Source organism: Lissotriton vulgaris, chromosome 4_1 (genome assembly GCF_964263255.1).
Source record: "Lissotriton vulgaris chromosome 4_1, aLisVul1.2, whole genome shotgun sequence".
NCBI lineage: Eukaryota > Metazoa > Chordata > Amphibia > Caudata > Salamandridae > Lissotriton > Lissotriton vulgaris.
This window is the reverse complement of record NC_141691.1, coordinates 1,059,028,573-1,059,054,384: the sequence shown is the minus strand read 5'-3', so window position 1 is coordinate 1,059,054,384 and position 25,812 is coordinate 1,059,028,573. Positions and strand designations below refer to the sequence as shown.

The 25,812-nt window shown below is 48.4% G+C and overlaps 2 protein-coding genes across 2 annotated transcripts in view; both read right to left on the bottom strand.

Moving 5' to 3' along the window:
- Window positions 1-25,812, bottom strand: part of LOC147722860 (kinesin-like protein KIF17) — a 1,643,424-nt gene that overhangs the window by 714,825 nt on the left and 902,787 nt on the right. The gene's annotated exons all lie outside the window — the stretch shown is intronic.
- On the bottom strand, window positions 952-2,877 carry LOC147722862 (uncharacterized). Its single transcript, XM_086965287.1, has one exon. The coding sequence runs from the start codon at window positions 2,875-2,877 to the stop codon at window positions 952-954; it is 1,926 nt and encodes a 641-aa protein (XP_086821413.1).

Sequence of the window (25,812 nt, the reverse complement as noted above, 5' to 3'; positions counted from 1 at the left end):
GGGAAGCCTTGTGCTCCCCAGGCACTGTCTGGTTTCTTTCAAACCTCCCTGCTACAATCCACTATCTCCTGTCTGGGGTGGTGTGACACCTCCCTGTCACAGGAAATCCTTTGTCCAGGCCTCCTCTGCTGAGTTTCGGTCAACAGCAGGAGGTCAGACATGTGTCTGTGGCAGAAGCATCCATTTTGTGGATCTGAGGCTCTTTTAAAAATCAACCGTGTTTTAGCAAAAGTAACATGTCGTCCCCTCTAGAGGGGTGGAATGCTACCCCCGTCGCCAGGACTGGCGAGGGGGTAGTATTCCAATTCGTATGACACCTTACACGACATGTTTTGATAAAGCCAAACCAAAGTTGACATATAACCGCGAGGATTATAATGCACTTAATAGTATATGGTTTGGCATTATCCAGGAACAGCTAAGGGAATTGGTCCCGACAGCTGCAGACAGGCTCAGCTCATGCTAGAGCACCATCTCACATTAAACCACGCACTCTGCCTTCAGGATTGTTAAGGCCTGCCATAGGAGTGACTCACAGGTTTATATGTGTCCAGATAGGTTTAGATATAGGCATAGTATATCTAAGCAAGGGGTGATTACACCACCTTGCCCCAGCTGAGTGATCAGCCAGTTGTGTCAATTTTAGATAGCCAGCCAGGGGTGGCAAAAGATTTGCTGCAGCCCCTGGTAGGCCTTGGATGCACCTATGCCCTGGGCACCTATAGTGCTCTGTACAGGGGCTGATAAGGTGACCCAAGCCAATCTAGTTATGCACCTAGGGTACATGGAATCCATTTTACAGAGAGAGCAGATAGTTGGCCTGGTTCCCTGCTAATCAGGGCCTCAGGCTAAGTCAAAAACCAGCTAAACACAAGGCAAAAAATCTGGGGTAACTATAGTCAGGTAGCCACCTTCCTACACAACCCCCCCCCCAAACGAAAGGAGATAAGGCTATCCTTGGCCAGGTAAGCCTATATTGCCTAAGTGGCCATATAAGGAAGTACCTGCACTAGCATGGGTACCCCCTGTCTCATGGTCCACTAAGCAGTCCCTCACCCTAGGGGTATTAGAGGGTCTCCACCATAGGGAATCACTACCTTGGGTGTGTTTCTGCAAAGTTAAAGGTTGGTTTGGATATGGGGTATTGAAGTGAGGTTCCACTAATTTTGTGCTCAACTTCCTCCAATTATCTTCCACCATGTGTGCCTTTCTTTCTTCAACTGAGTTGCACTGAGCTCTCAGGGTCAACCTCTGGCTACCTAAAGCTGGAGGCTGGGTCCCTCTGTTTGGCTTGCTGGAGGGGCAGTTCAGGTTTGGGCCCTTTGGGTCCCAGGTTTGGCTGTGCCCAACAGAATCCATCTGTGGGAGGTCCCTAACTACTTTTAAGGGGGCTCCCTCAGGAGTTTTTAAAGTTTTCACCTTACTAGGGCTACTAGTTTTGGTGCCCCTAATCTGTTGATGGGGGTGCTTTATTTGACAGGGAGCCCTCTGGGTCTCACTGTCCTTCTTGTCCTCTGCAGCCCTGGGCTGACTAAGGCAAGGTAAAGAGGGGCAGGTTACCTGCTCCAGACTGGATCCCACCTGAGAAGGGTCCACTGCCATCAGAGGCTCTGTCAGGCCAGGCCTAACAACCTCTGGGGCAGTTCCTTCATCAGGGGTAAGATCAGTTCCCTGAGGAGGCTGATCCTGTCCTACTGTCTGGTGAGGGGGAGATTTCTCTTCCTCCTCCATGCTCTCAGTTTGGGTGGAGTGATCCATCATTTCAGGCTTCACAACACACATATCTGTTTGAGTTTGGGCTGTGGCCATCACAGCCCCACCAACCTTTTCAGGAGGAGACTCAGTTTGGGTTTCTGCTGTTATCATAACAGCTTTGCTATTCTGTTTTGGAAGAGCTTCTGGTAAAGATGGGGCAGAGAGTTGCTCAGCCCTACCAACCTTTTCAGGAAGGACATCTTGGGTTGGGGCTGTAGCTATTACAGCCCCACTAACCTTTCCATTGGAGTTTACCATTCTAGAATGGATTTCCTGTTCAACCTCAGCCCAGGCTGAGATTTCTAAATCATTACCCAGTAGACAGTCTACAGGCAAGTTTGGTGACACTGCCACTCTCTTTGGGCCAATGACACCTCCCCAGCTGAGACTTACTACTGCCAGGGGATGATTTGTTTGGATGCCATCAATGTTTGTTATCTGGTATGTGGCACCAGGTAAAAGTTGCTTAGAGGGGACTATACAGTCAGTCACCATGGTGATGCTAGCCCCTGTGTCTCTAAAGGCTTCAACTTTCAAACCATTGATGATGGGTTCTTGTCTATATTTGCTCAAGGTATTTGGGCAATCAGAGAAGTTGGCAAACCCCATGCCAGTCTCATAAACGAGATCATTTGGGGATGGGGACCTGGATAGGCCAGGGTCCTCCTGGGCTCCAAAAGTAAACCCACCCAGATTCCTGGGTGTGCTCCCACCTCCTGGGGGATTACTGCTGACAGTAACAGGAGGTGTTGGAGCTGGCTTTGGAGGTATGTTTTCTTTACTGCCATTCTTGGGACAACAGCTGTCTGTTTTGTAATGCCCAACCTGTTTACAGTCATGACAATAAGGCTTTTTCTCAGTTGATGAAGTGTCTTGGGACCCACCCCCATTCTTGGAGTTTTGGGGCCCTGGGGAAGTCTTTTCTTTACTTTTATCCCCACCCTTATCTTGAGGCTTGGTAGACTCCTTCTTCTGGTTACTGTCCTGATTCTTAGGCCTAATGCTGGTTCTGACCCATTTATCTGCCCTCTTTCCCAATTCTTGGGGAGAGGTCAAATCTGAGTCCACCAGGTGCTGGTGTAAGAGCTGGTTCTGACAATTACTTAGGATCTGCTCCCTCATAATCAAATTATACAATCCTGTGAAGTCATGTACTTTGCTGCCATTTAGCCAACCCTCCAGAGCCTTAGTTGCACAATCAACAAAATCAGTCCAGTCCTGAGTCTGTGTCTTCTGGGTGTCTCTGAACTTCAACCTGTACTGTTCAGTGGTTAAGCCAAACCCATCTATTAGAACACTCTTCAGTGTGAGAAGTTGGCCTGATATGTAGTGTTTCCAATTCTGGAACCACTTGGTATCAGTCCAAACAAACCCCAAAGATGTCTGGTTGTAAGTCAACCTTGTTAGACAAGCTATCCTAGTGGTAGCATGGACTAAGCAGCCTTAAAGGCTTAACTTAAGAGGTCGTGTTAAGCGAGCTGTTTTACCACATACAATCCTGTAATCAAATGAAAGGACACCACACAAGTATATATTATAAAAATATATGTGTTTATTTCTAAATTAATCCCCAGTACTCTTTATGAGCAAAGGGGCACAAGCGTTAAATCAAAAGCACAGTATAACATACAAAGTTGCAGAATTATGGATGAGGGCGGGCGGCCACTCAAACCATATATTAAAAAAGTAGTATAAGAGATACCAATCGAACAGTGGTTAGGCCTAGGGCCTAGGGAATCGCTGGGAGCAGTCTGGACTAGCAATGCTGAAGTCGGGAAAAGCCCGCGGGATTCGGGTGTAGCACGTAAAGTGCGGCTTGCACCAATGTAAAGTCAATGGTGCGTAAAAGTTACACAAAGTTAGTTTAAGGGCACTTCCGCTGAACCTAGAGGAACAAAACTTAAGACACAGACCCTAGAGGTGTGTACCAGTGTAGGGACACCGGCGTTGCAATGTTACCTCACCCACAGGAAGTGGGTGCACAGGGTCGAAGTAGCGTCGGGTTTTGACACGCAGGTTCTTGGCGCTTGAAGCTGAAGATGCTGCAGGCGATGTGAAGGAGAAGTGTCCGGTGGATCCAAGGGTGGATCTGAAGTGGTGAAGACCTGAAAGCAGAGGGGACAATGTTCAAAGTCACTGACCAGTGACCACCGTGGAACCAGATTGGAACCAGGCAAAGTCGGGTGCAAACAGGTGATGAGGTGTTGCTTCTCTCTGCAGCCACGTAGACACGAAGAGGTCAAGGACGTCCAGGAGTCGAACACGAGCTGTCCCTCGAAGGCTCTAGCTGATGGCGGTGTCGGCAACTCGATTGAAGCAAACAAGCCTTGGCTAATGCAAGCCACGGGGAAAGTGAAAAAGGCTTATTACTCGGACCAGCAAGGTCAGAGCGGGTACTCCTTTCTACAGGAGCGAGGGCAGGTCTGTAGCAACCAGACCCATAGTGTAAATCGTAGGTTTCGTCGCCAAGATGGCCGCTGACCACGTGACAAGCGGCCGGGATGGCGAGTCGAGTGGCAAAAAGCAAAAGGGCCCCACGCAGATCGTGGAGATGCTGGAGGGCTGATCTTTGGTGCAAATGCTGCTCGGTTGTGGGGCTTCTCAAACCCCAAAGCACAGAGTCGAGGGTGCCTCGGGTGCTGCGCAGTCAGCGTCTCGGGGGTCTTTCAAGATGTCCGCTCCCACGTCTCCCGGTGCCTCCACGGGTCCCTTCTTTGCAGGGACTGTGGATCGGGCTGTGAGAAGTCTGGGAAGCTGGGTCTTGTCAGGCTCTGCACTCGGGCTCCGGCGGGAGGCGGCGGCAAAGCAGATGTCGAGGTGCTGGGTGGTGCCTGTGTTCACAGGGTGGCCCCTCCTAGGCCACAAGGGAGATGCTCTTCAGTCTTCTATTCATCAGAAAGTCGAAGTCCAGTCGTCTTCTTAGTTTAAAGTTGATTTCAGGATGATCTGAGTTGCATTGGCACTGCTCCCACTCTTATTCCAATCTGAGGGGTGGATCTCCTGCTAGGTCCCTCCCCTATGGGTGGGACCAGGAAGGGGGGTGGTTACACCCCCTTTCCTTTGTCCAGGTCTCACTGGAGCTGGGGCTGGGCTGCCCCAGAACCGGTTTGACCGGATTATGCAAGGGGAAGCCTTGTGCTCCCCAGGCACTGTCTGGTTTCTTTCAAACCTCCCTGCTACAATCCACTATCTCCTGTCTGGGGTGGTGTGACACCTCCCTGTGACAGGAAATCCTTTGCCCAGGCCTCCTCTGCTGAGTTTCGGTCAACAGCAGGAGGTCAGACATGTGTCTGTGGCAGAAGCATCCATTTTGTGGATCTGAGGCTCTTTTAAAAATCAACCGTGTTTTAGCAAAAGTAACATGCCGTCCCCTCTAGAGGGGTGGAATGCTACCCCCGTCGCCAGGACTGGCGAGGGGGTAGTATTCCAATTCGTATGACACCTTACACGACATGTTTTGATAAAGCCAAACCAAAGTTGACATATAACCGCGAGGATTATAATGCACTTAATAGTATATGGTTTGGCATTATCCCGGAACAGCTAAGGGAATTGGTCCCAACAGCTGCAGACAGGCTCAGGTCATGCTAGAGCACCATCTCACATTAAACCACGCACTCTGCCTTCAGGATTGTTAAGGCCTGCCATAGGAGTGACTCACAGGTTTATATGTGTCCAGATAGGTTTAGATATAGGCATACTATATCTAAGCAAGGGGTGATTACACCACCTTGCCCCAGCTGAGTGATCAGCCAGTTGTGTCAATTTTAGATAGCCAGCCAGGGGTGGCAAAAGATTTGCTGCAGCCCCTGGTAGGCTTTGGATGCACCTATGCCCTGGGCACCTATAGTGCTCTGTACTGGGGCTGATAAGGTGACCCAAGCCAATCTAGTTATGCACCTAGGGTACATGGAATCCATTTTACAGAGAGAGCAGATAGCCTGGGGCCCTGAATAGCAGGGAACCAGGCCAACTAAGTCAAAAACCAGCTAAACACAAGGCAAAAAATCTGGGGTAACCATAGTCAGGTAGCCACCTTCCTACACCCGGAATGGCTTACCTTTGGTACCCAGTTCGAAGTCCGAGTGAAGTAGTGTGGCTCACTGGTTAGAGGCGGCAGACCCGAGAGCAGAGGACGGCCCGGGACCAGGGTTCGATTCCCGGCGCGGCAGGTTTCTGGACCAGGGTCAGCGGACTCGATAATTCTCTCGCCTCGGTGCCCACTCTGATCAGCGATCACACTCGGCAACTCTGGGCATTAGCTTGCCTCATCTTCACTAACGGCCCCACCAGACCGCCGGGGATGCCTGGTCTCACCCTGGAGATACCCATTAAGGGACCATCTCTCAGGGAAGCCAGGAAGGGTTTTGCAGCGTTCGAAGCGCCTTGGGACCCAACGGGTAAGTAGTGCGCTATATAACTGCCTATACATACATACATACTCATGCTGCAGGAGACCGGGGAGCCAGTAGTATCAGATGGGTTTGAAAGTTACAATGTTGCAGCAAGTCCCTCTTTTGGACATTAAGGCCTTGCTATCCTAATTTGTATCTCTAAACAGCTGAAGGTTGTACCTATCCCCATTAGCCAGCTGGGGATTCAAATTTTATGGGTGGTTTATTTCTGTGATTTACACTTGTTCTTGGTCAACTTTTATAATTCAGTTTGAGAATGTGGTTTTATTTCAAGCGATATCAATTCTTGAGGCAAGGCAGCTTTCTTATCTTAATGTTTTTAATGTAATACTGATGGGGGATTTTAATGCTAAGCTGAGTGCTAACCAAATTGGTAGTAATCCTTTTACTGTTGAAGATTCCGCCCCCCCCCCCCATATACCCTTAAAATCAAAAGGGGCACAAACTATTTCAAGCTTTCGAGGACGCAGACTCTGCAATGTACGATTTGTCCGTCCAAGGATTTACCTTCATTTGTTGAATAGGGTAAGGGACAACCATTGATTACTTGTTTATATCGAGAACACTTGTGAACCTTGTGAGCCCAGGGGTTGAGCATAATACCGGTTTTAGTGACCACAACCCAATTGAAATAAGGGTGACAGAATTACCAGGAACTAGTTCAGACGCTGTGCAAGACGTGACTAGTTAATGGTTAAGGACAAGGGATTAAGAGTCCAGTGGACGTCCTCCGACTTGGACATCTACAGTTATAGTACTTGTTTTGAATAACAGGAATAAAGAAGACCCTACATGTTACAGATTAATTTTCTTGCTAAACTCTGTAGTGAAGGTGGTAGGTGTATTATTTTAGTGTGTGGAAACCCGAGTCCAGTCTCAGAACATTCTCTGCCCAGTGCAGTATGGATTCAGAGAAGGTAAAGGCACTATGGACCAGTGCCTGAACCTAAATCTCTTGATTGGAAAATATGTAATAGAAAAGCAAGGGACCGTGTATCTCGCCTTCATGGATCTGAGCAGTGCCTTTGACAGGGTGAATAGGTCAAAACTATGGGATAACTTGATGGCGTTAGGGCTATTTATTTCATTGGTCAACTTTTTAAGGGCTCTGCACTAGGATGAAATTGCGTCAGTGAGATTCAGTCTGGGTGGTGAATGTTCAGAATATTTTGGCCTACGACAAGGTGTCAGACAGGGATGTGTGCTGGCACCAATACGCTTTCTATTGTATATTAATGGTTTGAACACTTTTTTGGCCACACATGGGAAAGATGTGCCCTTCCTACTCTATGCAGATGATGACATGTTGATGGCTTGAATGACCAATAGGCTTTAAAAACTTGTTCACCTCTGTCAACGTTTTGGAAATAACCGGAACCTGAATGTAAACAGTAGAAAAACACAATACATGGTGTGTGGGAGAAAATCTCCCAAAACCATGTTAATAGTTTTAAAGGGGACTAGGGTTACTAGGTGGAACAGCTATTACAACGCGTTTTTTACCACGCGTTGCTATTACATTGCATGCGTTACAACACATGCGATTTTACAACACGTGGTAAAAACCACGCATACCATTACATTGCATACGCTTTTACAATGCATGCGATGTAATGGCTATCCACGTCGTTGTGAGGAAACTGCGGCTGTTTTCTCTGACGACGCAGGAAGCAGGAAGCAGGAGCAGAGACGGCGACGCTGGAACCACGAGGAAAGATTGTGATTGTGATTGTGCTTGGGGTGGGGGTAGTCGTTTAGGGTAGGGTGGTGTTGTGTTTTAGGGTAGTGTAGGGGTGGGAGTAGTGTGGGTAGTGTTGTAGTGTTTTAGGGTTTAGGGTAGTGTAGGGGTGGGGGTAGTGTGGGTAGTGTAGTAGTGTTTTAGGGTTTAGGGTAGTGTAGGGGTGGGCGCAGTGTGGGTAGTGTAGTAGTGTTTTAGGGTTTAGGGTAGTGTAGGGGTGGGAGTAGTGTGGATAATGTTGTAGTGTATTGTGTTTTAGGGTTTAGGGTAGTGAAAGGGTGGGAGTAGTGTGGGTAGTGTTGTAGAGTAGTAGTGTTTTAGGGTTAGTGTAGGGGTGGGAGTAGTGTATTGTGTAGGTGTAGGGGTAGGGTTGTCACTTACCTTGCAAACTTTAACTAAGAGTATAGCTTTACCACGCATGCCTTTGCGTTGTAATGGCATGCGTGGTAAAGGCATACTCGTGGTAAAAGTATGCGATGTGACCTGATGCAAATGTTTCTTTCTGTGTTTAAAATTTCAATAAAACTTGATTATCAAAAAAAAAAAAGTATGCAATGTAATGGCATGTCGTTGTCATTGACATCGTATAGTAATACCCGTGTTGTAATGGCACGCGTGGTATTAGTATGCGATGTAATGACATACATCCGGTTACTAGGGTGCCTGATTTTCCCTATATGGGGGTTACTTTTGAACAGTAGAACAGTTGGCTGACATGTATATCAAAGCGGTGCTCCCGCTTTGCCTTGGCTTGTAGTGTCTTTTTAGATTTTCAAAATGAATCGGCAACAGTCCTATCTTACCATGTATATCAAAGCGGTGCTCCCGCTTTGCCTTGGCTTGTAGTGCCTTTTTAGATTTTCAAAATGAATCGGCAACAGTCCTATCTTACCTCTGTTACAGATCTGCAAAATGAAATGTCTTGAAGTACTTCTATAGGGTGCTGCCTTTTGGGGTTATCGGAATCTTAAGGCCATTTAGCAAGAGAAGGATTGTTTTTGCAGGTGATTGTTGGGCTTGACCCCAATAGCTGAAAAAGTTATAACCTGCACACTTTAATTTTTACAAGCTAAACAAATTATTAGACACATTTTTAGACAGTTTCTCACTGGTGTGTCCTTGTGTACCTAACCAGTTCCTGTCAGGCAAAATAAATCACAGTCAATTGTGACACAAGAATGTCACAAAGTTACAAGGAGCACTTATCACAGGTCAATAATGGCATCAATTTTGGCAGTTTATGACAATTTTAAAGATTTTTTAAGCAAAATAGACCATAGTGATGTAAAGACATGTGAATTAAATCACATCCACCATTATCTTAAGAAACATATGGCATCAACGTATTCAAGAACTCATCAGTTCAGTAACTTTCCTCATACAGTTTTTTTGTTCTTCTTTTATTGTGCAATAAGAAAATCTGCACTTATAAACTTCAATTTCATATTCATTGTAACGTTACAATTCCCATGTAGTGTTGTGTGTCCCAATGCATTTCGGGAAGACCCTTCGTCAGGGGAACACTAAAAATAACAACAGTAAATTAAATTCCTTACTAGTCTGTGGTACTGACAAAGTCATGCTTTTAATGTATATTGTAATTCAATTTAAAGGATTTTCAGGGGTATACCGTATTCCGCAAATGAATAAATGCATCCAAGAAGAATGTATAAAGCGATTCAAGCTTTTCACCAAAATGTATGTTACCATAAAACACCTGAAAGTGTGTGTGAACCAGTCTACCCACTAGCATATCCACTAGCGAAGCACCTAATATAATGAATACAAGACCCCTTATAACCCCAAGAGGTTGCATCATATCTACATATGATTCGTAAAAGCTCACCTATCCACTGGCAAAGCGCTTATATACAGGACTGTAAACAAAAACAAAAACGGAACCAAAGGGTCAATCAGCGGTGCCACTCAAGAGTAGGCACCCATAATCTATACTGAGATATACTAAGAGGTGTAACTCACGTGAAAAAAAGACGCTTCCTCTGTAAGGCCTCAATCGCTATCCTGAGGGTTGGTAAATACACCGTAAACAGTCCAATCATAAAATTAATCGCATCTAATCTTCATGCCTCAACTACAAAAATAAAAAGACAAATAAAAAATAGATGTAAACTATTGAAATTTTAGTGACTTCACTGCCTGTAACATAAGTATTAACCAAATATAGCATTTGCCGCAGGGGTTACCTCGTATCGTACACCTTGCCGGCTTCACCGTGACAATTCTGGACAGCTTCTAACTAAAAAACAGAAAACATGTCAGTTGTAACCTAAATGCGCCCATAATTGCCAAAATAAGAATCTACAGGAATGATGTGTATCTACATTTGTAAAAGAAAACAAACTTACTGCAGTGCGTCCCTCGCCCCCTCTAAGTTCTACTCCTGGGTCCTTGCCATCAACCTCACAGTATTCAATTTCAGACCAGCGCATGACGTTAATACATGATAAATCATGGGGATGGAAGACAGACTGTCCGTCACGCAACTTCAAGCAAGTTTCAACCTACACTAAAAGTGCTAAGGAAACCAAATGCCCTAGAACTACCATTCGTGGAATTAAATGCTGAAGTATAATTACCGGAAAAAACCTGTAAAAAAAGCCTGAAAAAAATATAATAAAATGTATGACTTCCCTAATCAAAATGACGGTTCGAACCCCAACTGCAAAAGACTCATGCCATCCGGCTAACCAAGTGTGCTACCTACATGGTGCTGCTACTGGTTAGATTATTCCCCTCATGTCCTTAATTCCACGCTGAATTCGTAGTTGATATGTATCCCCCTTATACCTGAATACCCTGCTGTATATGTAGTTAATGTATTCCAGGGTAGCTACCAGAAAACCAATAATCTCTGATGTGACAGTACGCCCAGCTAGCTGGATAACAGGCTAATGTATGTGTCTTGCCCTTTAGAAAATCTTGAATATTTTAAATACATAATTCTTTTACATAAAAGGAAAAGTGCACTTTTGAAAAAATAATGAAATATGTCTTTATACACGTTAATTAAGCAAGTGGTACATTTTTAAGAAACTGGTCATCCAGAAGGTCAATCTTATTTATAGAAAACAGGCCATTTCCAACTTATCATTTAATCCAAATGGTATGAGTGTGTGCAAAGTGTGTATCCAATTAGTTTCTCTTTGTGCCAAATACTTATGTGGGTCTGTGTGTGGTTTCACTACAATGTTCTCAAGTACAGTTAGACTTGGCATCTTTTGGCGTGTTTCCCCCGAGTTTTTTTGCTTTCTTCCCTCCCGGTTTTGACTCTGTTTTTGCTGGTATAACGTTTCTGTGCGCTTTTCGCACTGCTGATCAGTGGTAAAGCGCTGGTGCTCCTGTGGTAAATTGTATTATGATTTGATGTGTGACTTACTTGTCAGTCCCCAGTAAAGGGCACTGCGGGTGCCTGGGCTTGTCAGTCAACGGCTACACATGGGCCTGCAGCACGATTGTGCCACACATGAACATAGCCCGAAAAAGGTATAAGTAAATGAAGTTTGGTATGCCTGAACTCAACGTCTAAAGACGCAGCCTTTAGCGAGGGTGCCTTTTTCATTCTGAGTTCATAGAAGCTACTTTTAGAAAGTGGGTATTATTTTGTTCAGTCATTCCGTGTGCCTCTGCTGGAATGTGGATTATCTGTCTGGTTGTTGGACGACAGATGGCTGGGAAGCAGGGTGGCTCCCAATAGTCTAGGTTGGTCAGGAAAGGGCTAAACAGATCTGGGTTACAATGGGGGGGAAGAGGGAGGAGAATTCCTTGCACCTCAAAGGTCCTGGTCTGCCTCTGACAAGGCTGTCTCCACCTCCTGCCAGGAATTCACTCCAGGGAAGGCCCAACTGGTTCTGTCCGGACACCGACACCCCCTGCCTGGAAGATCAAAGGAGTTTTGTGTACATATACTGGGTCCCAGACCCCTGAACTTAACAACCGTTTTGCTGCGTGCTTTGCTGGGCCGACCTGCAGCGGCTGCTTCTGTCTTGTCCGTGAAAGGCCTGGACTGGACTTTCTGCAACCGGGTGAGACTCTCCAAGGGCTTGAGGTAGTGCTTGCCCCCTGTTCACGACGTCTCAGCAACAGCAAAGATTTCAGGTTCTTCCACCCGCAGCACTGGGGACTGTGTGTTTTGTGCTGCAACCTGAAAAACGCCACTCGAAATCTATGACGACCCTGCTGAACCCGTGTCCTGAAGGCACCGCAGAGGGCATAGCCGCCACTCTGGTGACACCTGCTGACGCCATCACCGAGCTGCTGCTTGCACCGCAACCTGTGGGCCCGCACTCTGCACCGCCTCGCTACACGACAACGCTGTGGCCTTCCTGACGCTGCCACTTCCCACCGAAATCGACGGCGCTGCTTGCACCGTGGTTCGGGGGCACTGCTTGTAAGTTACGCAACGCACTGCCTTCATCCCACACCGCAGCCTTGGCCCACTGACGCCGGTGTCCTCGACGCTAGTTTGTCTGCCGACGATAGTGCTTCAGCAACAACACAGCTGGTTGCACAGTGACCTGCTAGCACCGTGACAAGCACTGCCTCCATCTCGCACCGCGACCTTGGTCTCACCGACGACGCTGCCACCGAGCCGCTGATCGCACCGCGACCTGGGGGCACTGCACGCAGCACCGCTGCGCTTCACACCACAGCATCCGACGCCTGTTGATGCCCGCTATGGATCCCACCAGAAAGGAGCTCGACCTGCAACGCAAGTGACTTCAAGGGCCCCATCGCCCTGCATCTCTGAAAGGTACTGTTTGTGGGTCTTCCCAACAGCGTAGTTGGCCTGCGACCCAGCGGTCAGCCAGAACTGTTTTGGGATTTGTATGTTCACAACGCCATGGAAGCCCGGGCGGGGCTATCCACACAAGGAACTCTTTTTAATCAACGTATTTTTGAACTGTGAACTTTTAAGTATAGTATTGTGGATTTTCATCATTTTTGGTCTTGTTTTAATTATATATAAAATATTGGATATTTTTCTAAATCGGTGTGGTGTCCTTTTGTGGTGCGTAAACCGTATTACTGTTGGTTATGTGCAAATGCTTTACACACTGCCTGTAAGATAAGCTTGGTTGCTCGTGTCAAGCTACCAAAGGGGTGAGCAGGGATTATTTTAGACGTGTAACTCCCTTATCCTGACTAGAGTGGTGGTTTTTGCCAGGCTTTGGCCCATGCCCTAGCCTACTAAAAATCCCATTTCTGACATTGGTTGCCAGCGGTGAAGATCGGACCTGGGTTTAAACTTGACTTACAGTGACTGGTGTGCACTTCTGCCATATCGCAGACCATTACGTGCCACATACTAACCCGTTTTCGTTTTGGCCGATTTTAGTGATCTTGCCAGGTGAACTTCCTGCTTCGTCATGCCGGAATCAATAGCATCATCTGTTGCATCCATGGACATAGCCTTTTAGGCGGATAGGTTGGAGCTCTACACTGTGAGAGAATTGAAGTCCGTGTGCAAAAAACTAAAAGTCCAAGTCAGAGGCCTCACTAGGAAGGACGAGCTATAAAAGGAGCTAAGGGGCCTGGGTAGCAGCCAGAGATGCAAGTGGGCAATCTGGTGACCTTAGTGGAGAGGCGGGGGAGCCTAGTCCTAGGATGGATGTGCTTTTGGAAGGGAGGAACCCTTCCGACCAGGCAGCAGAGGCCTGTCCCCAGAAGAGCTGGAGGACAGGCGGGAAGCAAGAAGAGCCGCCACGGAGCTAGAAAATATTAGATTGGCCATGGAGGAGAAGAGAATGGTATTGGAACATGAGGTTAGGATGAAGGAGTTGGATTGAGAGAAAAGAACCAGCTCAGATGGTGGCAGCAACTCGTCAAGATAGGCAGACCTAATCGTACACATCCTGAAGAATGTAGGCTGAGCGTTCAAGAAGGGGGATGACATACAGAGGTGGTTTCAGGTTTACGAAGCAGTGATACACATGAATGGGGTCCCTGAGAAGAATTGGGGAGCAGGATTGTGGTCTCTGTTTCCAGAGGAAGCCAGGGATACTTTGACAGCTTTGGGCAAGGTACCTAACCTCACCTATGCTGATATGAAGGAAGCCCTTCTCACTAGGTATGGCCACACCCCTGAAAAGTACAAGGATCAGTTTAGGTCCTGGAAGAAATCTGATGCCAACACGTGGCTGGAATGTGTGGATGGGTTTTTTCAATCGTTGGATGGCTGGGTAAAGGGCTGCAATGTGACAGATTTTAAGAGGCTCTACAATTTGATTGCATGGGAGCACCTGCCCAGTCTATGTTTTGCAGGTCTGCGCCAGCACCTAGTAGATAGTAAGCTGACTGACCCCAGGAAGCTTGCTATGGAGGCGGACCGCTGGGTGAGTACCAGGGGCCACAGGAAATCATTTGGGGGACATTCAGCCAAAGGTGGGCAGGGTCCCAGCCGAAAAGTGGGGGGGGACAAGGGTAAAACACAGGAGTTCTAGAAAGGGCCACAAAATAAAAATCAGGGTAAAAGTTCTCATACCCCCAGAGATAAGAAGTAATGGGCCTCAACAGGAAAACCTGCCAAGACCGGCCCCCGCAAGTGTTTTGCATGTGACTAGTTGGACACATGAACGGAGACCCCAAGTTCCCAAAGGGGACACAGCCACCCACCGGTGGGCAGTCCAAAGTGTTGGCCAGCATAGCGCTTGGGGAGGAGGAGGAGTCCCAACAGGAGGGTAGAGACCCAGCAGAAATGACCCTCGTCTCACTAGGGTGACAGTGAGATGGTCCCTGGAGCCCAGGTGCCCTAACACAAAGAAATGCAGCACCTAGGTGACCATCAACGGGAAAAGGGTAGAGGCTCTCAGGGATACTGGAGCCAGTGTGACCTCAGTTCGGTGTCACCGGGTCGCTGAAACGCAGGTAGTCCCCGGGGCATTCCACCAGGTGATCGGAGTCGACAATTCAGATCGCCTGTGTCTAGTGGCGCAGGTTCCCTTCGAGTGTGGGGGGGTCTCAGGTCCATTGCGGGTAGTTGTGAGCCCTTCCATGCCTGTTGATTGTCTTCTCGGTAATGACCTGGAGCAGTCCTTATGGAAGGATGTTGAGCTCAGGTCCCACTTGGAGATGTTGGGTTTGCCAGAGTGGGCATGCGTGTCCACTCGGTCGATGGCAGCCCAAGAGGGTGATCAGAGGGACCCGGAGCCTGAGACAGTGGCCCAGGTCCCTGCCAAGTGAAAGGGCAAGTGGTGTGGGAAACCAGTCCCTGAGGTTCCCATGGCCCGGGAGGAGGTAGACCTCAAGGGGGCCCCCCGGTGCCTACAGGGGAGCAGGTAGCTGAACTGGGGGACATCTCTGAGCTGACCCATTGGCAGCAAGAAGGGGGTCCCACCAGGGAGGAGTTCTGCCGGGAGCAGAAAGGGTGCCCTTCTCTGGAGGGTCTGCGGCGGCAGGCCGCAGCCCAGGCGACTGGTGATCAGTCCGGATCACAATGGATCTATTGGGAGAATGATCTCCTGTACAGCGAGCCTAAGGTCGCGGAACCTGTGATGGTGGTACCCTAGTGCTTCCGGACCTTCCTACTTGGTCTGGCTCATGACGTGCCTTTGGCAAGACATTTGGGGCAGGACAAGCCCTTTGACCGGCTTGTCACCCACTTTTTGTGGCCTCAAATGCGAAGGCAGTCAGATGTGCATTGTCGGTCTTGCCAAACTTGCCAGGCAAGTGACAAGAGTGGGAGGAAGGTCAAGACGCCTCTCCAACCATTCCCTGTGGTAAGGACACCCTTTGAAAGGGTAGGGATGGACATTGTGGGGCCACTGGATCCCAAGACAGCCATGGGCAACAGGTACATCCTGGTCTTGGCGGAACATGCCACCTGGTACCCGGAGGCAATCCCTCTCAGGACAATGACGGCGCCAGTGGTGGGCCGGGCGTTAATGGGGATCTTTTACTGTGTGGGGTTCCCCAGAGAGGGGGTTTCCGACAGGGGAACCAATTTCATATCAAAGTATTTGACATCCCTGTGGAAGGAGTGTGGTGTTACGTACAAATTCACCAGTCCTTACCACCCCAAGGAAACGGTCTAGTGTAAAGTTTCAACTAGACCTTAAAGGGCATGATCAAGGGTCTCACTGAACCCATGAGTTATAAGTGGGATGTCTTACCATACATGCTCTTTGCGTACCAGGAGGTACCCCAGAAGTCTCCCGGGTTCAGCCCCTTCGAGCTTTTGTATGGTCACCCCATGCAAGGACCTCTCAGCTTGGTGAAGTAGGGCTGGGAGGCCGCTCCCAAGAAGACAGCCCAGGATGTGTTCAGCTACATGCTGGCCTTCCGCAACCAAACGGCCCGCTTCAGTAGATTCACTCAGGCGAACCTTGAGGCCAGCCTGGAAGAAATGAGGAAGCGGTATGACCAGAATCCCACTCTGGTAGAGTTTCAACCTGGACAGAAAGTGTAGGTTAAGGTCCCTGTGGAACCTTGTGCCTTGCAGGACAAGTGGACGGGGCCCTTTGAGGTGGTGGAGCGCAAAAGTGAGGTCACCTACCTGGTGGATTTGCAGGCTCCTCGGAACCCGTTGTGGGTCCTCCACGTGAACCGCCTCAAACCCCAATTCGAGAGGTCCGAAGTGAGCATGCTCTTGGCGACAGACGATGGGGATGAAGCGGAGAGTGAGCCTCTCCCGGACCTCCTGTCTGCCCAAGAGGGGGATGGATCGGTGGATGGTGTGACCCTCTCCCCGGCCCTGACCGCAGAGCAACAGAGTGATTGTCGCCAGTTGTTGGGAGTAGTTTGCCCCACTGTTCTCCTTGATCCCAGGTGTTATTCACTGGTGTACCCACAACGTGGATACCAGTGACAGCCCCCCTGTGAAACATAAGATTTACAGGTTGGCTGACCGGGTCAAGGCCAGCATCAAAGAAGCGGTCTCAAAGATGTTGGCGTTCGGGGTGGTTGAGTCGTCCAACAGTCCCTGGGCCAGCCTCGTGGTCTTGGTCCCAAAGGCAACGGTGCCCGGTGCTGCCCCGGAACTGCGGTTCTGTGTTGGCTATCGGGGGCTCAATGCCGTCACACGGACTGACGCACGCCCCATCCCCCAAATCGATGAGCTCATCGACCGGTTGGGGGCGGCCAGATTCCGGAGTACGTTCGATTTAACGTCAGGGTACTGGCAGATCGCCCTAACCGAGGGAGCCAAAGAAAGATCTGCATTCTCGACCCCGGACGAGCATTACCAGTTCTGTGTGATGCCCTTTATCTTGAAGAATGCCCCTGCAGCATTTCAGAGGTTGGTCAACCAGGTGTTGGCCGGGCTGGAGGAATTCAGCGCTGCATACCTAGACGACATCGCGGTGTTTAGTTTCAGTTGGGACGAACATCTGCCACACCTCAGTGAAGTGTTGAGGGTGCTGCAAATGGCTGGCCTCATGATCAAGAGCAGTAAGTGCCAGATCGGGCAGGGGTCGGTGGTGTACTTGGGACACTAGGTAGGGAGCGGCCAGGAGGCGCCCCTACAGCCCAAGATTGACACCATCCTGGCTTGGGAGCCCACCAGGACTCAGACCGAGGCGAGGGCCTTCTTAGGACTTACAGGATACTACCGGAGGTTTGTTAAGGGATATGGCACCATCGTGGCCCCCTTAACTGAACTGACTTCCAGGAAGCAGCCGAAAAAGGTGATCTGGACTGAGTCCTGCCAGAGGGAGTTTCATACCCTGAAGGCCGCCATGTGCATGGCCCCCGTGCTCAAGGCCTCCGACTTCTCCAAAGAATTTTTTGTGCAGACAGACGTGTGAGAGCATGGAGTGGGAGCGGTGCTCTCACAACTGATCGAAGAAGGCCTAGACCAGCCGGTAGTCTTCCTTAGCAGGAGACTACTCCCATGGAGCAAAGGTTGACTGCCATAGAAAGGGAAACTTTTGCCCTCAGGTGGTTAATAGAGATGAGGGGGGAGAATCCAAAACTGCTGAGGTGGTCCATCTCCCTACAGGCAATGGACTTAATGGTGGAACACCGTCCTGGCACAGAACACACCAATGCAGATGGCCTGTCCCTGTTCTTCCGCCTTAGGGAGGAGAACTCCCAGGAGTGTGGGTAGTTCCCCCTACTTTCAGCTGGAAGGGACGTGCGTTAGACTTGGCTTCTTTTAGCGTGTTTCCCCAGAGTTTTTTTGCTTTCAGCCCTCCCGGTTTTGACTCTGTTTTTGCTGGTATAACGTTTCGGTTCGCTTTTCTCTCTGCTGATCAGGGGTTAAGCGCTGGTGCTCCTGTGGTAAATTGTGTTATGATTGGATGTGGGACTTACTTTTCAGTCCCCAGTAAAGGGCACTGCAGGTGCCTGGGCATGTGAGTCAACCGCTACTCGTGGGCCTGCAGCACGGATTGTGCCACCCACATACGTAGCCCGAAAAAGGTATAAGTGAATGAAGTTTGGTATGCCTGAACTCAGTGTCTAAAGATGCAGCCTTTAGCGAGGGTGCCCTTTTCATTCTGAGTTCATAGAGGCCACTTTTAGAAAGTGGGTATTATTTTGCTCGGTCATCTCGTATGCCTCTGAAGAAATGTGGATTGCCTGTCTGGTTTTTGGACGACAGATGGCTGGGAAGCAGGGTGGCTCCCAATAGTCTAGGTAGGTGAGGAATGGGTTAAACAGACCTGGGTTACGATGGGGGGAAGAGGGAGGAGATTTCCTTGCACCTCAAAGGGCCTGGTCTGCCTCTGACAAAGCCGTCTCCACCTCCTGCCAGGAATTCACACCAGAGAAGGCCCAACTGGTTCTGGCCGGACACAGACACCTTCTGCCTGGAAGATCAAAGGATTTTTGTGTACAAATACTGGGTCCCAGACCCCTGAACTTTAGAACTCATCAGGATCAAGAAGACTGCACAGAAGAAGAGCCAGAGAAGCTACTAAAAGGAACAACCGCTTTGCTGCGTGCTTTGCTGGGCCGATCTGTAGTGGCTGCTTCTGTCTCTTCGGCAGTGAAAGGTCTGGACTGGACTTTCTGCAACCGAATTGGTGAGACTCTCCAAGGGCTTGAGGTAGAGCTTGTCCCCTGTTCACGAAGTCTCAGGAACAGCAAAGTCTTCAGGTTCTTCAACCCACAGCACTGGGGACTGTGTGTTTTGAAGGCCACTCGACGACGTCTACGACAACGCTGCCGAAACTGTGTCCTGAAGGCACCGCAGAGGGCACTGCCGCCACGCCGCCCCGCGACCCGGTCTCACCGATGCCTGCTGAGGCAATCACCGAGCCGCTACTCGCACTGTGACCTGTGGGCCCGCACTCTGCACCACCTTGCTACACGATGACGCCGTGGCCTTCCTGACGCCGCCACTTCCAGACAAAATCTACGCCGCTGCTTGCACCATGATTCGGGGGCACCGCTCTAAGTTACACAATGCACCGCCCTCATCCTACACCGCAGCCTTGGCCCACCGACGCCGGTGTCATTGACACTAGTTCGTCCGCCGACGACAGCGCTTCAGCAACAACAACGCCGCTGCTTGCACCGTGACCTGCTAGCACTGTGATGAGCACCTCCTCTATCTCGCACCGCGATCCTGGTCTCACCGACGACGCCATCTGACGCCGCCACCGAGCCACTGCTCGCACAGCGACCTGGGGCCACCGCACTCCGTACCGCTGAGCTTCACACCGCAGCACCCAACGCCTGTTGGCACCATCACTCCGGATCCCATCAGAAAGGAGCTCGACCGCAATGCGAGTGACTTTAAGGGCCCCATCGCCCTGCATCTCTGAAGGGTACTGTTTGCGGGTCTTCCCGACATCGTAGTTGGTTTGCGACCCAGCAGTCAGCCAGAACTGTTATGGGATTTGTGTGCTCACGACGCCCTGGAAGACCGGGCAGGGCTATCCACACAAGGAACTCTTTTTAATCAACCTATTTTTGAACTGTGAACTTCTTTTAATTATATAAAAATATTGGATATTTTTCTAAACTGGTGTGGTGTCCTTTTGTGATGCGTACACTGTCTTACTGTTGGTTATGTGCAAATGCTTTACACACTGCCTCTAAGATAAGCCTGGCTGCTCGTGCCAAGCTACCAAGGGGGTGAGCAAGGGCCTACTAAAAATCCAATTTCTGACAAATACCGTAAAACGTAACTGGGGTATCGAGTGTTTATGCTCTGTCCAATGTGTTGATAAGCTTGATTTGGTACAGACGGCTCTGATAGTATTTTTATGTTCATTAACTCTAAACTTGATTTTGCGTGAAGTGCGACCTACATTAACCAACCAACAGGGTCATGAATTGCAATCACAGGTATGTCTGAATTTTATTGTTTTGCCCGAATGTGGATGAGTGAACATATTGCCTGTGATCACAATGCCACAATGCCCACAATTTTCGCATTTTCGCATTCCTAAATGCTTTGTTTGTGGTTGAACATCCCATTGTTTCTTTAACAGTTCACGTAAATTTCTTGACCTGGCGTATGCAAACATCGCTTTTGCTTCAAATACCTCCTTGAAATCCAGTTCTTGTTCGATGATTTCCCATCTTTTCAAGTTGCATTTTTTTGATAGCTGTTGCTGCCTTGGAGTAATGACACAAACTTCCCTTTGGATTTTGGTAGATGTGCTTTTCTTCAGTAATTTTTCTTGTTTTAAATGTGATACTTTCTGTTTAGCTACTGTCAGAATTTCATCCGGGTAGCCCCTACGCTCAATTTGCTGTGCCATTTCTTCAATGTCTTTGGTGCTAGTTGACTCATCAGAAGTTAAGTGCTTGATTCTGATGAACTGTGACAGAACATAACATAACATAACATAACATAACATAACAGAACATGTTTATTTGTAAAGAGCACGTATCACCCAAGCTAGGGTCTCAAGGTGCTGAATAACAGATGTTTATTGTTATCCAACTCAATGGTGCTCATTTTATCGACCTCACATGGATGAAAGGCTGAGTGGACCAGACGGGTTTGAACACAGGCCCCTACAGTGGATGCATTAGTCCACTAAGCAACCAGACCTAGAGGTAGACGCTTCTTTAAGGATGGCGAATGGAAACTTTGAAAGTGTAGCGCATTATTGCGATCCGTTGGTTTCCTGAATACATGTGTCTGAGCCCCCTTGATGTGATTCGATGTTAACATCCAATTAGTTAATGTGTGACTTACTGATTGAGTAAGTGAACTTGATTTAGGGGTGACGCGAGTTCAGTACCCTGATGCATTCTTCAAGATGTTCTTTTTGTCCAGATTTTTTAACGTAATTTAACCACGGAATACGTCCTGCTAAAACAAGTGTAAGACAATCGGGAATAATGATACGGTTCATTTCTAGATCTGGATTTATCCAGATACTAATCCATTTAAGTAAAGGGGCCATGCCTATGATATCTGAGATAAAACCTAAACCCAGCTCTTGATGTATGATATAGGTGGAAGTTGATGATGGTACAGACAGCAAATTTCTTAAAATATTATTTTCGACTATCTGGACCTCACCAACATCCCTATAACCCCAAAGATCAGAACCATATCTTGTGATAGCAAGACGTTTCGCCTTATAAATGTTTAACATGGCACATATCGGTTTGGCTCCGAATCTACGGGAAAAATCTAAAACTGCAATGGTAGATCTAGCCATTAAATGTCTTTTAGCTTTCACTTGAGGAACCCATGTGCCCCTTTCAACAAATAATACTCCTAGGTATGGGAATGATGTAATCTGAGTAAGTTTATTGCCCTCACAGGAAGAGGTTTCGCATTTCTACGCCTTTACCCCCATGTTCATGACATGGGACTTCGAAAAAATGTACATCCAGAACCAAATATTTCATAAAGGATGCAAACGTTGTTAAAAGATGCTGCAGGCCATTCGCCGTTCTGGCTATTAAAGCAGCATCATCCGCATGTAAATGAAATCTCATCCACCATTATCTTAAAAAACAAAAGCGGTGGAGTTAGGCTGGATAAATGAAAGTACTTGTCAATACTTAACATCTGAATTTCCATCACGCCCGCATATCTATATGCTACCCAAAATGCATAAAAACCCACAAGATCCACCGTTTCGCCCTATTGTTTTGCGGGATGTGGTTCAATTCATGAACCAATTGGGAGATACATTGATCACTTTTTGCAACTCCTAGTACAGAGCTGGAAATCCTACGTACAAGACACAACTGATTGCTTGAATAAGCTGAAGCAGAAGAAGGTTCACAATACAGATGACTTATGGCTATGTACAATTGACGTTGTAGCCCTGTACACATCGATACCACATTCTGAAGGTATGGAAGTGGTTGAATTGATGTTGTTGAAGAGCAATTTGGAGGAATAACAGAGCATTTTTCTGCTTGAGCTTTTACAATTTAGCTTATACCATAGCTACTTTGCCTGGAAGGATCCATTTTTTCTGCAACCTAAGGGAACATCAATGGGCTTTACGGGGGCACCTACATATGAGAATATATTTATGGCAAAATTTGAAGATTAACATATACTGAATCAGCAAGTCTGGTCAGATCACTTGGAGTTGTATCTTCGATACATTGACGATATTCTATTAGTATGGAAAGGACAAGAAAGAACATCTTGAAGAATGCATCAGGGTACGGAACTTGCGTCACCCCCAAATCAAGTTCACTTACTCAATCAGTAAGTCACGCATTAACTATCTGGATGTTAACATCGAATTACATCAAGGAGGCTTTAAGACACAGATATGCAGGAAACCAACGGATCGCAATAATGCGCTACACTTTCAAAGTTTCCATTTCCCATCCTTAAAGAAGCATCTACCTCTGTCACAGTTCATCAGAATCAAGTGCATAACCTCTGATGAGACAACTAGCACCAAAGACATTGAAGAAATGGCAAAGCAATTTCAGCGTTGGGGATACCTGGATGAAATTCTGACAGTAGCTAAACAGAAAGTATCACATTTAAAACGAGAAAATTTACTGAAGAAAAGCACATCCACCAAAATCAAAAGGGATGTTTGTGTCAATAAATATTCCACGACCCAGAAAAGGGGGTGGTGATGGACAGAGTATCTGAATTAAGCAGAACACTCCTACCCAGTCCAAAGATCAGGGCTTGATCCATCACCGTTTTTTAGCTCACTGCACCATCCCAGCTCAGAACCTGGCTACATGCAAATTAGTCTCTCCCTGGCCCAGTGCATCATGGGAACAGGGCAGACCAAACTACCAAGCTAATTCTTATACTGGAAAGAAAACAAGCTTCTGGGGACCGGTTTCCGTCACTTCAGCCGTCTTCGGACCGGCTTGCTTGAATCCTGATGGTGCAGTGAGCAAGGGACTCACATCTGAGTATACCCTTCCACGCTTATGGTGGACAAAACGACCCAAAAAAAGGGGGTGGTGATGGACAGAGTATCTGAATTAAGCAGAACACTCCTACCCAGTCCAAAAATCAGGGCTTGATCCATCGCCGTTTTTTAGCTCACTGCACCATCCCAGCTCAGAACCTGGCTACATGCAAATTAGTCTGTCCCTGGCCCAGTGCATCATGGGAACAGGGCAGACCAAACTACCAAGCTAAATCTTATACTGGAAAGGAAACAAGCTTCCAGGGACCGGTTTCCGGCACTTCAGCCGTCTTCGCCCCGGCTTGCTTGAATCCTGATGGTGCAGTGAGCAAGGGACTCACATTTGAGTATACCCTTCCACGCTTATGGTGGACAAAACGACCCAGAAAAGGGGGTGGTGATGGACAGAGTATCTGAATTAAGCAGAACACTCCTACCCAGTCCAAAGATCAGGGTTTGATCCATCACCGTTTTTTAGCTCACTGCACCATCCCAGCTCAGAACCTGGCTACATGCAAATTAGTCTGTCCCTGGCCCAGTGCATCATGGGAACAGGGCAGACCAAACTACCAAGCCAATTCTTATACTGGAAAGGAAACAAGCTTCCGGGGACCGGTTTCCGGCAATTCAGCCGTCTTCGGCCCGGCTTGCTTGAATCCTGATGGGCAGTGAGCAAGGGACTTTCTGAATCGTTTTTGGCCACTACAGGTGTGGCAGGGTATAATCAGACATGAGTCCCTTGCTCACTGCACCACCAGGATTCAAGCAAGCCGGGCCGACGACGGCTGAAATGCCAGAAACCGGTCCCCGGAAGCTTGTCTCCTTTCCGGTGAAGAATTGGCTTGGTAGTTTGGTCTGCCCTGTTCCCATGAGGCACTGGGTCAGACAAATTTGCATATAGCCAGGTTCTGAACTGGGGTGATGCAGTGAGCTAAATAACGGTGATGGATTAAGCCCTGATCTCTTGACTGGGTAAGAGTGGTCTGCTTAATTCAGACACTCTGTTCATCACCACCCCCTTTCGGAATCGTTTTTGGCCACTACAGGTGTGGCAGGGTATACTCAGACATGAGTACCTTGCTCACTGCACCCCCAGGATTCAAGCAAGCCGGGCCGACGACGGCTGAAATGCCAGAAACCGGTCCCCGGAAGCTTGTCTCCTTTCCGGTGAAGAATTGGCTTGGTAGTTTGGTGTGCCCTGTTCCCATGAGGCACTGGGTCAGACTAATTTGCATATAGCCAGGTTCTGAACTGGGGTGATGCAGTGAGCTAAATAACGGTGATGGATCAAGCCCTGATCTCTTCACTGGGTAAGAGTGGTCTGCTTAATTCAGACACTCTGTTCATCACCACCCCCTTTCTGAATCGTTTTTGGCCACTACAGGTGTGGCAGGGTATACTCAGACATGAGTCCCTTGCTCACTGCACCACCAGGATTCAAGCAAGCCAGGCCGACGACGGCTGAAATGCCAGAAACCGGTCCCCGGAAGCTTGTCTCCTTTCCGGTGAAGAATTGGTTTGGTAGTTTGGTCTGTCCTGTTCCCATGAGGTACTGGATCAGACTAATTTGCATATAGCCAGGTTCTGAACTGGGGTGATGAAGTGAGCTAAATAACGGTGATGGATCAAGCCCTGATCTCTCGACTGGGTAAGAGTGGTCTGCTTAATTCAGACACTCTGTTCATCACCACCCCCTTTCTGAATCGTTTTTGGCCACTACAGGTGTGGCAGGGTATACTCAGACATGAGTCCCTTGCTCACTGCACCACCAGGATTCAAGCAAGCCGGCCGACAACGGCTGAAATGCCAGAAACCGGTCCCCGGAAGCTTGTCTCCTTTCCGGTGAAGAATTGGCTTGGCAGTTTGGTCTGTCCTGTTCCCATGAGGCACTGGGTCAGACTAATTTGCATATAGCCAGGTTCTGAACTGGGGTGATGAAGTGAGCTAAATAACAGTGATGGATCAAGCCCTGATCTCTTGACTGGGTAAGAGTGGTTTGCTTAATTCAGACACTCTGTTCATCACCACCCCCTTTCTGAATCGTCTTTGGCCACTACAGGTGTGGCAGGGTATACTCAGACATGAGTCCCTTGCTCACTGCACCACCAGGATTCAAGCAAGCCGGGCCGACGACGGCTGAAATGCCAGGAACCGGTCCCCGGAAGCTTGTCTCCTTTCCGGTGAAGAATTGGCTTGGTAGTTTGGTCTGCCCTGTTCCCATGAGGCACTGGGTCAGACTAATTTGCATATAGCCAGGTTCTGAACTGGGGTGATGCAGTGAGCTAAATAACGGTGATGGATCAAGCCCTGATCTCTTGACTGGGTAAGAGTGGTCTGCTTAATTCAGACACTCTGTTCATCACCACCCCCTTTCTGAATCGTTTTTGGCCACTACAGGTGTGGCAGGGTATACTCAGACATGAGTCCCTTGCTCACTGCACCACCAGGATTCAAGCAAGCCGGGCCGACGACGGCTGAAATGCCAGAAACCGGTCCCCGGAAGCTTGTCTCCTTTCCGGTGAAGAATTGGCTTGGTAGTTTGATCTGCCCTGTTCCCATGAGGCACTGGGTCAGACTAATTTGCATATAGCCAGGTTCTGAACTGGGGTGATGCAGTGAGCTAAATAAC

What these genes read in the sequence shown, in the direction of transcription:
- LOC147722862 (XM_086965287.1), bottom strand. Translation starts at nt 2,877, where the DNA reads ATGAGGGAGCAGATCCTAAGTAATTGTCAGAACCAGCTCTTACACCAG.